This window comes from Parasteatoda tepidariorum, chromosome 2 (genome assembly GCF_982258835.1).
Source record: "Parasteatoda tepidariorum strain Cologne lab strain chromosome 2, Ptep-v5.0, whole genome shotgun sequence".
NCBI classification, from domain to species: domain Eukaryota; kingdom Metazoa; phylum Arthropoda; class Arachnida; order Araneae; family Theridiidae; genus Parasteatoda; species Parasteatoda tepidariorum.
This window is the reverse complement of record NC_141756.1, coordinates 16,084,636-16,097,270: the sequence shown is the minus strand read 5'-3', so window position 1 is coordinate 16,097,270 and position 12,635 is coordinate 16,084,636. Positions and strand designations below refer to the sequence as shown.

At 29.5% G+C, this 12,635-nt stretch overlaps 1 protein-coding gene across 2 annotated transcripts in view; it reads right to left on the bottom strand.

The window, feature by feature from the left end:
* The window catches only part of LOC107448829 (uncharacterized), a 228,833-nt gene extending 217,542 nt beyond the window's left edge, over positions 1 to 11,291 (bottom strand). Inside the window, exons 1-2 of one of the 2 annotated variants that reach the window (XM_016064181.4) lie at positions 10,925 to 11,169; positions 3,063 to 3,152 (exon numbers count right to left, since the gene is read on the bottom strand). In XM_016064181.4, the coding sequence (XP_015919667.3) occupies positions 3,063 to 3,152; positions 10,925 to 11,018 (184 nt within the window). In that variant the 5' untranslated portion in view covers positions 11,019 to 11,169. Of the gene's footprint in view, positions 1 to 3,062; positions 3,153 to 10,924 lie in introns of both variants that reach the window. The other variant, XM_016064182.4, reaches the window with a different exon arrangement.
* Between the last annotated feature and the right edge of the window lie 1,344 nt (positions 11,292 to 12,635).

The following is a 12,635-nucleotide window of genomic DNA, read 5'->3' as shown; positions in this document are numbered from 1 at the left end:
ATTTCACAAATGTGCAAACTTGGTTGTAAATGCAATCATTACACTCTTTTTTGTGGTTCAATAGTACATATTAATATTTAACTGAAATTTGAATAGATAATGTGGCGTAACTACCACTACAAATATTTAAATACCAAATCACTAGTATATAAGACATGTTAACTTGATTCCATCAAGAGGTACCTTTTGATAGGTGAAGGTTGACATAGTCGATTTATAAATCCCCACAATGGTGACCCGGACGTGATATGAACTTTCCAATAATGATGGATGGTCCACAATAAAAAACAGTTGATTTGCTTAAAAATATATTGCTCAAAGAAAGAAAGAAAAAATCCGGTGAAGTAAATAAAGTCTCCCGGTTAATAAGCAACATTGAGAAGAAGAAAAAAAAAAGAGCGAAATGCTATGAATAAAAAGGAAAAAAATGAGCAAAATGATATAAATAAAATGAAGGGAAAAAATTGCAAAAAGCTATAAAAACAAGAAGAAGAAAAAATAATGAACGAAAGGCTATGAAGAAAAAATATATACATAATGATGATAAAAATATATACATAATATATATATAATGAGCAAAAATGATATTTTTGTTGTTGTTGTAGTTCATTTACGTCGCACTAGAGCTGCACAATGGGCTATTGGCGACGGTCTGGGAAACATCTCTGAGGATGATCCGCGGACATGCCATCTCAATTTTGACCCTCTGCAGAGGGGATGGCACCCCCGCTTCGGTAGCTCAACGACCTGCACTCGAAGTCGAGCACTTTACGGTAGAACAGTTTAACGAGGACCAATACCGCACACCCTCGGTCCCTACGCAGACTGATCCAAGTGGTCACCGACCCTCACACTGACCGCAGCCAGTGATGCTTGACTTCGGTGATCTGCTGGGAACTGTGTCTTAACGATCAGTCCACTGCGGGACACAAAAATGATATAAATAAATAATTCAAAAAAACAGCATGAATCAACTAATGGAATCTGTTCATCGAATTCTATCACAGATAAAATTTTGGAAGGGGAGTAATGTGGCGTAACTGCCACTACAAATATTAAATACCAAATCACTAGTATATAAGACATGTTAACTTGAATCCATCAAGAGGTATCTTTTGATAGATGAAGGTTGACATAGTCGATTTATAAATCCCCTCAATACTATGAAAAGTTAGCTTTGAAAAACTGCTTTAATATTATATATCCATAGAGATAGTGTTACAGCATGAGTAAAGACAACTTTCCATGTATAATAATAGTTCCAAATAATTACATTTTAGATATCGGGAATCCACAAGCAAGGGCGGTTGATCATTCAGCAATACAAAAAGCAAATTTTCTCCATTACTTTCACTTTAATTTATCTGCCATCCCGTTACATAATTCATGTTTTGTTAGTTTATTTTCAATACTTTTTTCATAAAAAATAAGCTTTTAAAGTTAAATTTATGCCAAAAACCACCAACCTTCTACAACTTTAAAGATACTCTCTGAATTCATTTTAACTAATATAAATTTTTAAAAAAAATAACGCGTTAATAAAATCAATACGATTTTTGATAGTCTGTTCTATCAAAAAATACTAAACAATAACTTCTTTGAACATTGTAAAAAGTATATGAATAGATATTAGTCTAAAAAAGATAAGAAATACTTATAAGCAGTTTTTATGTAACTGAACTGCTTTGGGTTTACTTCATTTTAATGTCACTAAATTAATTTTTTTGATACCCTTGCTTAGAAATTTTATAAATATTACTTTAATGATTTTTCTTTGAGGTAACAAGATTTACTTCCATTAACCTACGGACACTTGGAGAAAAACTTTTTTTCTTTGTATATTAATGTTTCCTGACAATTTCACTTAGATATATTTTTCCTCTTTTTTTAATTAGATATATTTTTCCTAATAATGTACTAAAATACAGTCAAACCCCGCTATAGTGAACCGTCAAGGGACCAAAATTTCGGTTCACTATAACCGGGTCTTCACTATATCCGTTCCGCAAACAATTTTAATTAATCTTTCTAAACTCCCCCCCCTTTATCACAAATTATTTATATAAATGACCGTTAAAATGAAATACAAAAATGACTGAAAAATAATACGTAGTAACAAAAATGTGTTAACTTTTATTTTTTACTAGTAGGCTGCGCCCCCTGCTCGCTAACGCTTGCGATCCCCCGAAAACTGCTAAGCAATCTTATATGGTTTGCTTCGCAAACCAAGCTCGATTCGCTCGCTACTAACTAAGGTACATTGCAAATGCACAGAATTCTAAGAATTCAAAACAATTATTCAAATCCATATAACAACTTTTTTTAAAAAAACAAAAATTACATCTTTTTAGTAAATACTAAGTCATTAAAATAAATTTGAAATAAATGACATGTAATTTGTTAAATAAATGACATGTAATTTGTTAAACCTATTAGAAATGTGCTATAGTATAAAATCTTAAAGCGTAACAGCACGACTGAGACTCATTTTTCAATGAATGACTAATAACAATAATAAAACAAATAAACTCGTAATATAAATCAAAAATCGTCAAATAATTTCGTAATATATAAATTCGTGAAAAAAGCGCTTTCGGCAAAATACTAAAATAGAGATCTATCGACAAAGACTACTCACTTCCGCCTAGCTTAATAGTATGAGATTGCCGCAACTGATAGGGTGAATTTCGGAAGAGATCACATTTGGTAAGAATGCTCTCTCTGGTTATTTTAATTTCCGTTTTTAAAAGCGCTATATGTTGAGCCACCTCAGCTAGATTTGGCATGCGACATTTTTAGCTGCAATCATTGGTCGATATTCTAGCGTTGCCATTCGGGGAAATGCAATGAGGCTTTTTTTGTCGCCGTGTAAGAGAATTATATATATAGATTACTCTACGCCTAGCGTACAAAAAAAATTTGTAATCTTTAGCTGATGCGCAATCCAAACATCAGATATGGAAACACTCTTCCCGACTCTCCGATAATTTTTCCTGAATTTATATTACTCCGCTTTTTAAACCTGTTTAACCATCCATTCGAACTCATAAAAGTAATCTCACCAAATTCTTGAGTAAAATCATCGGCTTCATCTTCAAGCAAGTATGGAGGTACCGGTAGATAGCCGCCTCTTCGAATGTTCTCTTTCAATGCTATTCAATAAGGAAGCAAACAAGAGAAAATACTTAGTGCTACATTCCATGCTATAGATCAGTGTTACCCAACCCCCGGTCCGTGGATCAAATAGTTCCGGACCGCCCATTTCATTGAAACTGAATTTAAATTCTTAGGTTTATACCCCAAATTAAAAATATCTGTCTTTCATTAAAATTTTATTTATTTAAAAAAAAAGGTGCCCCGGCAGGTAGTGACATAAATTTTTTAATGTTTTAAAAATAAAAGAAAAAGAAAACCACCGCAAATATTTTCTCTTTCAATTACTTTTAATAAAAAAAAATCAATCATCATAACTGTAAATATCATAAATAAAACACGAAAGCGCTACGCAAAATTTACATTGGAACTAATGAAGAACAGTAACAGCAACTAAAACAACGCAACGGAATAAACTGGACACACACTTCGGGTGTCATTGTCGCCGATTACCCCCAGATGGAACCGTCTCATTGCAAGGAAACAAGCTCAGGGTTCTCATTGATTTAACGTTCTAGCAAGTTAAAATGTTAAATCACTTCATATTTATTTTTTGGTGTAACTGTATTTTATTTTGAAGGCATGTTTAAATACAATTGAATTAAAATTAATAAATCAAAATAATCTAAAATATAAGCAATCAACGCCCCCCCCCCCAGAGGCCGCAGTAAAATTATCAAACGTTGACAGGTCCGCGGTGATAAAAAGGTTGGGGAACACTGCTATAGATGGTTTTAAAAATCGGTATATGTATTTATTTTGAAGTAGAAATCTCAAAATTATTACAAAAAAAATTAAGTAAATAAATCAGTCGAAGACAGAAGAAAGTTCATAATATCCAACATCTCTTCTTGTTTTGGTTCACTATATCTACAAAAAATAACATTATACTTGTGTAGTAAGGCACGGGGGCGAATATTTCGTTCACAATATCCAGGAGTTCAATATAAACAGTGTTCGCTATAGCGGGATTTGACTGTATATTTATATGTAAATTTAGAAAAATAATTTATCAGTTATTATCAGCTAAAACAACTTATAAAAATGAACTTCTTTAAAGAAAAACTCATAAAAGAGATTCCGTGGTGTAAGATTTAACATAGATTTATGTTTCATGTGAATAATGAAAAGAACTGGAGAAAAAACAATTACAGGGAATTAATTTGTTAATACGAAGAAGTTTTCATGAATTAAGAAACCATTTCTTACAGTGCCTTTAAGTCAAACAAATAAATCTTATAAAAAATTAAGGCTATTGCATCATTTTTTTCTACTCTTATTTTTGTACGGAATCGTAATTGGTTTGAAAAATATGATAATGTAAGTTAATACATATTATCTTTTAAAGCATAATGCGAAAAATTCGGGATCAAATTACGGTAAAAAGTTCCGGCACTCAAGTACCATAACTTTTTACAGTAAATTCCATATTTACTGAAAAATGTTACGGAACAAACAAATCTGATAAAGCGCAATTTTTACAGTAGTATTTACTGTAAAATCCCTCACTCACTGAAATCAAATAAATATTACTGTAAAAATTACGGTATAAAATTTTCTAGTAGAAATAGATTTTACTGTAAAATGAATTTTACGGATACTGCACTTCAGAGAGCCAGTACTTTTTACTTTAATTTGATCCGGAATTTTTTACAGTGTGAAAAGTAATAACAATTTTTACAGTATAAGAAAATTCTATTTCATAAAGTTAGATTATTGTTTTTAGCATTAGCCCCATTAAACTGAATATTTCATACTGCCCCCGATTTATAGTTCTGGTTGTATTTCTGCTGTTTACAGACAAAAGGAATTTCTCTCATAGATTTCGACCGAAAATCTATTAATTTATTGTAAAATATGCTAATAGATACATATTTATAGAGGAATTTAATTACAGTGGAACATTAATTTATAGTGGAATAGTAAAATGCAGCTTTGGATATTATTCATGTGTCTGTGTTCTAAAAATTCCGGAAATCATTAGGAAATATTTAAAACAAAGAACTATTCAATAAAGTTGTTTGCAATAATTGATTATTAATAATATTAATGCTCGATAACCAAGAGCTAAACTTGCTAATAATGTATTTCTGCTAAAAAATGTTAAAAAATGTTTCATTAACATTTCCTAATATTTGAAAAACTTGAATGCACGAATAAAAGAATGTATCATAAACTCCACTGGGTATTCTCAGTTGAATTGAAAAGCAATTTATTTGTAAGTTACTTTTCAAACTGCCTCCTTAATTCTTATATCTTTCAGCAAATTTGATAGCAGTACCAAATCAATTGATGCACTAATTTATCATGCACTGCATTATCAAATTTACATCATAAAAATGTTCACAGCTAGTGATTTTTTGAATGAAATTTCCATAAATGTAAATAAATTTTTACTCTTGTATGAAATTAACATTTAAAAACTTAAGTTGAAGAGAATTCGAATTAATTTGAGTAATTATTAAATATCACTTTAATATTAACTTTCATTTCGTTTTAAAATATTATTCTTTTACTCTCATAAGAAGACTTTTATTCCTGACAAAGTTTAGCACAAGCATTAATGACGTTTTCTGTATTTTTCTCAACTCAAAAAATTAAGTATAAAAAGCATACAAAAACAAATATGCTAGCTATGTTAGAATATATTAATATATTCGTTAATGTAGTTTTTACTATCTTTTCTTTGAAAATTAATTGAAGTATTAAAAAAAGTTAATTTTAGCCTATTTTTTTTTCTTCTAGAGAAAAGTTAGATCTTAAAAAGTTTTAAGAACGAAAAGACGATTATCTTTTTATGGATGAAGCAGATATTTTTACACTCTTTAACTAAATAATGTCTTAGAAAAACATAATTTGCTTAATAGCTGATATCGAGCGCCTAAAAAAGCATAAAAAGATGTCCTTAAAGGTTCTAAATTCTTTTTGTAAGTGTAATTACCGTCACTTCATCAAAACATTAAAGAACTCGATTATGTAAAAATTTAATGATGGAATTTCTTCGCGCAAAAAAAAAGTTTTTTTTATTAATGAGATCATGTCTTTCTAGATGACTTAACCTTTGAAGAAAATCAATGTAAGTATTTAACATATTAAGTAAATTTATTTTATTCCATAACAAAATAATCTTCGAAATTTTTATAATCGGAATTAATGCAATCATTAGAAAAGAAATACCCAATTTAAGATTAATTACACGATTTAAATTTGGTATGCACTGTTGAAATTTTGCATTCTAAAATTACAGTAAAATGACCGGCAGCAGTCTGTCCATTGAATTAACCATGAAGTTAATTTTGAAGTTAACAAAGAAGTTAATTTACGGTTAGGAACATTTCTTTACCTTAAGGTTTTGAAACCTTGCACAACTGGAATGATTAAAAAACCATGAATGCCATTAAAATAATTGGTTTACGGTTAGGAACATTTCTTTACCTTAAGGTTTTGAAACCTTGCATAACTGGAATGATTAAAAAACCATGAATGCCATTAAAATAATTGGTTTACGGTTAGGAACATTTCTTTACCTTAAGGTTTTGAAACCTTGCACAACTGGAATGATTAAAAAACCATGAATGCCATTAAAATAATTTGTTTATGGTTAGGAACATTTCTTTACCTTAAGGTTTTGAAACCTTGCACAACTGGAATGATTAAAAAACCATGAGTACCATTAAAATAATATGGTTTTGTGAGCATTTACAACTAATATGGTTTCAAAACCGTGAAAATAAAAAAAAATTTCGACACTGTAGCTAGGATTTTTGTGAAGTAATGGACATTAAGGTTAGGTTGACGTTGAATTGTGTCAAAAGTATCATGAAATGTAACTTAACTAGTTTATTTGAGGGAGAGAAGGGAAATACTAACCTATTTTTGTATTAAACAGGTGCTGTCAATGAATGAGAGTTTTATATTCTAAAATTCCAGAGTCATCAATTGAAAACAACAGAACACCGGTTACTATCCGTATGGTGACATGAAATATTGTAGTGTCGACGCTGGGATTCAAACCTCGCATTCAGCTGGTAACTAGATTGATAGATTAGCCCTTTCAACTATATTATGTATCCACCTACCAGAAACGATGTGTCTTCATAAGGTGGGCCTAGTTGGTGCTGATAAAATTCCAGTTGCTTAACCGTATTAGGTAATAATTGTCAATAAACGATTTCTCTCGGAGTTAGCAGTTTAAATACTAATTTTTTTTAAGGTTATTTCACATTTTTATTGAATATGGTAAAATAAAATTATAAATAAACTGTTATTTAATTATCTGAGAAATTTCTAGCAGCTCATGTTCACATGTCCTTTTTAAATGCAATAGGATCTAAAGAAAGTTAAATTATACTGAATTATGAATGAATTTGCTAAATTGAATTAATTAACTGAATGAATTTCAATACTATCTTAATCTTCAAAATATTTATGGTTTAAATTAATATATCATGATTTAATATGTGAGAAATATCTAATATTATATAAATTGCACAATTTAATTAGATAATGCATTTATAATATTTTTATCAAATATTGTAGATTCCTATGAAATATGTATCAGGCGGTTACGTCCTCATATGAATTTAAAATTGCAATTAATTTCTCCATTTAGTTCAGAGTATAACCTAACTTTTCATTAAAATGCAAAATCGATTTTATGTACCTATAAAAAAATTTAAACAAATCTTAATCTTCAAAATATTTTTGATTTAAATTGCTATATTACCCTTCAATGGGTAAAAAAATGTCTAATATTATATAAATTGTTTAATTACTCAATTTCAATGGAATATAATTTTACAATATCTCTTTGTAAAGCAGTCAGTTCAGATACTGAGAAAGTAAGTATGGTCCAAACTACTAAAATATGGTAAAACTTGCCTTGTTTCTGACTGCATGGGAACACCAAAAAGCTTGACAATTTTTACCCAAGCACTTTACTAATGACTTTGGTAAACTTGACAATAAAATATGGTTTTATAATATATGATAATTTTGATAAATGTGGTAAAATTTAGTAGTAATTTTACCATTATATCTCAGAGCATGGCATAATAGGTTAAATTTACTTTTCAGTTTTGTATTTTGTTACTAAATGTATGGTCATAAGAACTATAATTTTGAAAACCAGATTTTCCGATAAATACTTTACCAAATGACTCACCGAATGTTTTGGTTTTACCAACCAGAATTATGGGGGGGGGTAACCAAAAATGTCATTACCATACAGTACGGTAATTTTACCAGAATTTTCTCCCTTTGCAGAAAGAGTGTATATTGACCTTCAGTTTCGTCAACAAAAACTCTTAGTTAATTTTAATATACATACATTAGATTGTGATTTTGATTAGATAGAAAAGCTAAATCAAACATATCAAATTTAAAATAAATGTATTGCATTGACAGTTTTTTAAGATTCTTAATTTTTTCTTTTGTATCAGGAATTAACAAAAAAAGATATTAATCATTTCGGGGAAAAGTTTTTATTATTCGTATGGTTCCCAGAATAAAACACAGTCTTATGTGTCGTTTCTTATTATGTATAAAAATCTAATAATGGTGTCGCAGTTTTCCATTGTTGTCCATGCATTTTTATTGGCTGGAAAATCACGTGGCAGGATCTAGTTTTTCCTCATTCATTTCCATATTGTTTTGGTTGCCATCAGCGTAAAATTAATAAAAGTCATAAAGGTACTGTTTTTCTATAAAAAAAATTTCGTATCCCTAATTTAAAGTTATTTTCCTGCACTGCTATTATTACACTTTTAATTCAAGAGCTTAAAATTGAGAGAATTGTTGTGGTTTATTATTATTATTATTATGTAATTCTGAGCTACAATTTAAAACAAAGTTATTCAGAAAGGTGGTCTAATGCTATTAACAGTATTACACTTTCTATTTTTGTGCAAATAACATTAATATAATGTGAGAAATACAGTTAAAGAGATATGTTAGATAATTTAGGTCTTAACTATCAGCTTAATGCACAAGGAGATTCAAGCAAAAATAATATTTAATATATCTGTCCGTTTGGCGAAGCGAAAATATTAGCACTAGTAACTCTATTCTAACACTAGCTCTATGGATGTATAATATTAAAGCAGTTTTAAAGCTAGCTTTTCATTGTATCAAAAAAAATTTCTCTATATAACATAAAATCATAATGATCTAACACCGTTTTCCATTGTTGTCGGCGCATTTTTATTGGCCGGAAAAACACGTGGTAGGATCCAGTTTTCCTTCATTCATTCCCATAATGTTTTGGTTGTCATCAGCATAAAATTAATAGTAGCCGTAAAGGTATTGTTTTCCTATAAATAATTTTGTATCCCTAATTTAAACTTATTTTCCAGTACTACTATTATTAGTGAGAATATTAAATTATGGATGTGAACTCATCAAATTTGCTTGAACAATATAATGTTATAAGAATATAAAAGTTATTTTAAAAAATGATTACTTGGAAAAATTATTTCTGTTCACCAATAGATCTAAATCAGTGATTCTCAACCATTTTTTTGTTGCTGCACACTTTTAACGATTTCGAAATTTGACGGCACACAATGAAAAAAATTAGATTAAAAATTGTTCACTTACCTATAATACACTGTGTTAAATAGTTCGTGATCATAATTTTGAATGTGAAATAAAATAATATGTACTACAAAAGCACGTTTATTAAGGGAATAATTATTTCTTTCAACTAATTTCTTATTAGTTAGTAACTGTTATTTTTTTATTTTTTTGCTAGTTATTAATTGTTAGCTTGTTTTCTGTAGGTCTTAACTGTTAGTTTTTTTACATTAACTGTTATTTTCCTGTTATTTCTTGTTAACTAGTCTTTTTGCTAATTATTAATTGTTAGCTTATTTTTTTGTAAGTTATCCTTTGTCAATTTGTTTTTTATATATTTGTTTTTTAGTTATCCATTGTTAATTTGTTTATTAATTGCATAGCTTACTTTAATGATTAGCTTTTATTTCCGTTTGAAAGTTAATATTTAGCTTGCTTTGTTAATTAATAATTCTAATAGTCGTTAAATTTCCTACTTATTTCAATATTTTTTAAAATTGTGTGTCGAAGACAATTTTAACACTTCCATCTTATTTTAACTCATTTTAAGATTGTCAGAGACAAGACAATCGCTGATAAAGATGTTCACGCGGTTAAAGCGTGGAAAAATTATAAAATATATATATATATATATATATATATATATATATATATATATATATATATATATATACACACTTTTTTTTTAATTTAAACTTTACTCATAATAATAAAAAGAGCATCATAATTTTTATTGTATCATTTCTAATATTTGGCGGCACATTTTAAGAATTTGGCTGGCGGCACACAAAAGTGCCGCGGCACAGTGGTTGAGAATCACTGATCTAAATATTTATAATACTAATAAATAATAATATTTGGAAGTAGGAAGTGGAAGCACAAGCGTAAGCAAACAGAATTCTTTTTAGTTCGTATATGCTAAATGAATAAATTTAACCTAAGTAGAAAAATTGTTTTCTGCCAAGAGACAACAATTATTACGAAGTAATCATCAGGATTGGTGATCGGCAGCGAACAGGGGGCCTAGCACCCTAGTATTGTTATAAATGAATAAAGCAATGTTTTGCTTGTTTGGTTTATACTTTTCAAAGGGTCATTTCTTAGTTGTTTTAACAAGAACTTAAACTTATAGCTTGATGGAAAAGCTCAAAAATTAGTCACAGCGAAATCATTATTTATAAAAATTAAATACACTTACGGCCATCATCATCATCCTCATCCTCATAATAAGCAAAGCAGCAAGACACAACAAGAATGGCAATCACACACTCCAAATAATACTTTTTATTCATTATTCCTCCTATAAGTAAGGCAAATCTTTTGGTAAGTCCTAATAGTTCGACGTTTCTAAACCCTTTATCGATAGTAGAAAGGGTTAGTAATCTGTAAACTGATAATAAATCGTAGATCGATAAAGAAAATACAACAGAGACAGATAAACTGCGATATATTTAAAAATTTAAAAAATTAACTCATTTAGGAAACTTCTTAGCAAATTCTTCAACTTAGTTTAACAGCTTTGGTATATCAGAGTGACCATAATGAGTGTTCGAATGGAAAATGGCGCGGAAACTTCTTCATATTGTTGGAATGACGGATATCCGGTCAGGAACTCTTGGTTGATAATACGAGATGTCTGAAAAATACAATTTTGTAGCCTTTGAAAAACGGTGTTATGTTGGTCTGCCGTTCAATAGATGTCATTCTGAACTTTTTAAGTGATCTTCAACACCCAAATAATAAAATATTAAGAATAAAATGAAATGAAAAATTTTTACTTTGATTCAAAAAGAGAAAATAATTATATTTTTATCATACCTGAGACATAAGAAGTATCACATAACATAAACAAACTTAACATAAACAAACTTAACATAAACTTAACATAACATACATATAACGTAAAATACATATAACGTAACATACATAACGTAACATATCACTCAACATAAACATAAAGCGCATCGCTTGCACTGCAAGAATGCTCATGGATGCTCAAATTTCAAGAAATTTTCTTCGCATTTGACAAAATCGTTTCCTGGTATATGTTCCGACCAAAAATTTCGCCAAAGCTGCGAAATAACTATCGTATTTCTTCAAGATAAGGAATTTCGTTAAAATAGAAGAAATATTTCATTCTATTTTTTTCCCAAAATAAAACCCTTGTAGTGCTTAATGTGTCTAAATTTTCTAATAATCAATTTAACGTGGGCAGCGTATAAGTGGCACAACACAGATAGAACAGAACGATGAATTACACCCATCCCCGAAGCGGGATTGGAATCCCGTGTCTTCCTTGTAACGAGGTCCATTCCTTAACCACCATGCAAGCAGGGCGGGTTAATTCGTCACTATATTTTCCACTGTTCGATTGATGACATTTTCGTCATATATTTGAGAGCTCGCGTTTCGTCACAAATCACGTAGTTTCTTGACGAAATGATTCGCAAAATTACTGAAATATTGCTCCTGGATTCCTGAATTGTCAAAGGAGAGAAATCTATTTCCGAGAGGGTAGTGGTGATGAAATTTTATTACAAAAGTTTTCCAAGTCTGACATAAATGAAATTAAATTGTTTTCTTCTTTTTATGTAATTTAATGTCATTTTCGTAGCGTTTCATTTTATTTTATAATTTTTCTTATCTTATTTTTGTGGCAGCCATTTGTTTGAATCAGAAATAACTGTTCAACTTGCATTGATGTTTATTACACCCACTTTTCTCTACTGTAATTTACCAGATATCGATAGAGTTTCTGTTTTTCCTCTCTTACATATTAATTTGTTACCCCTAATGTGCATGCTTTTTCTTCTTCAATTTTTAGAGTAAATTTTCAAAATACATCTTACTGGATATCATTGGGGCCGGAATGGCTGGTTGGCTCTGGACTCACCGTGAGAACGGGAGTA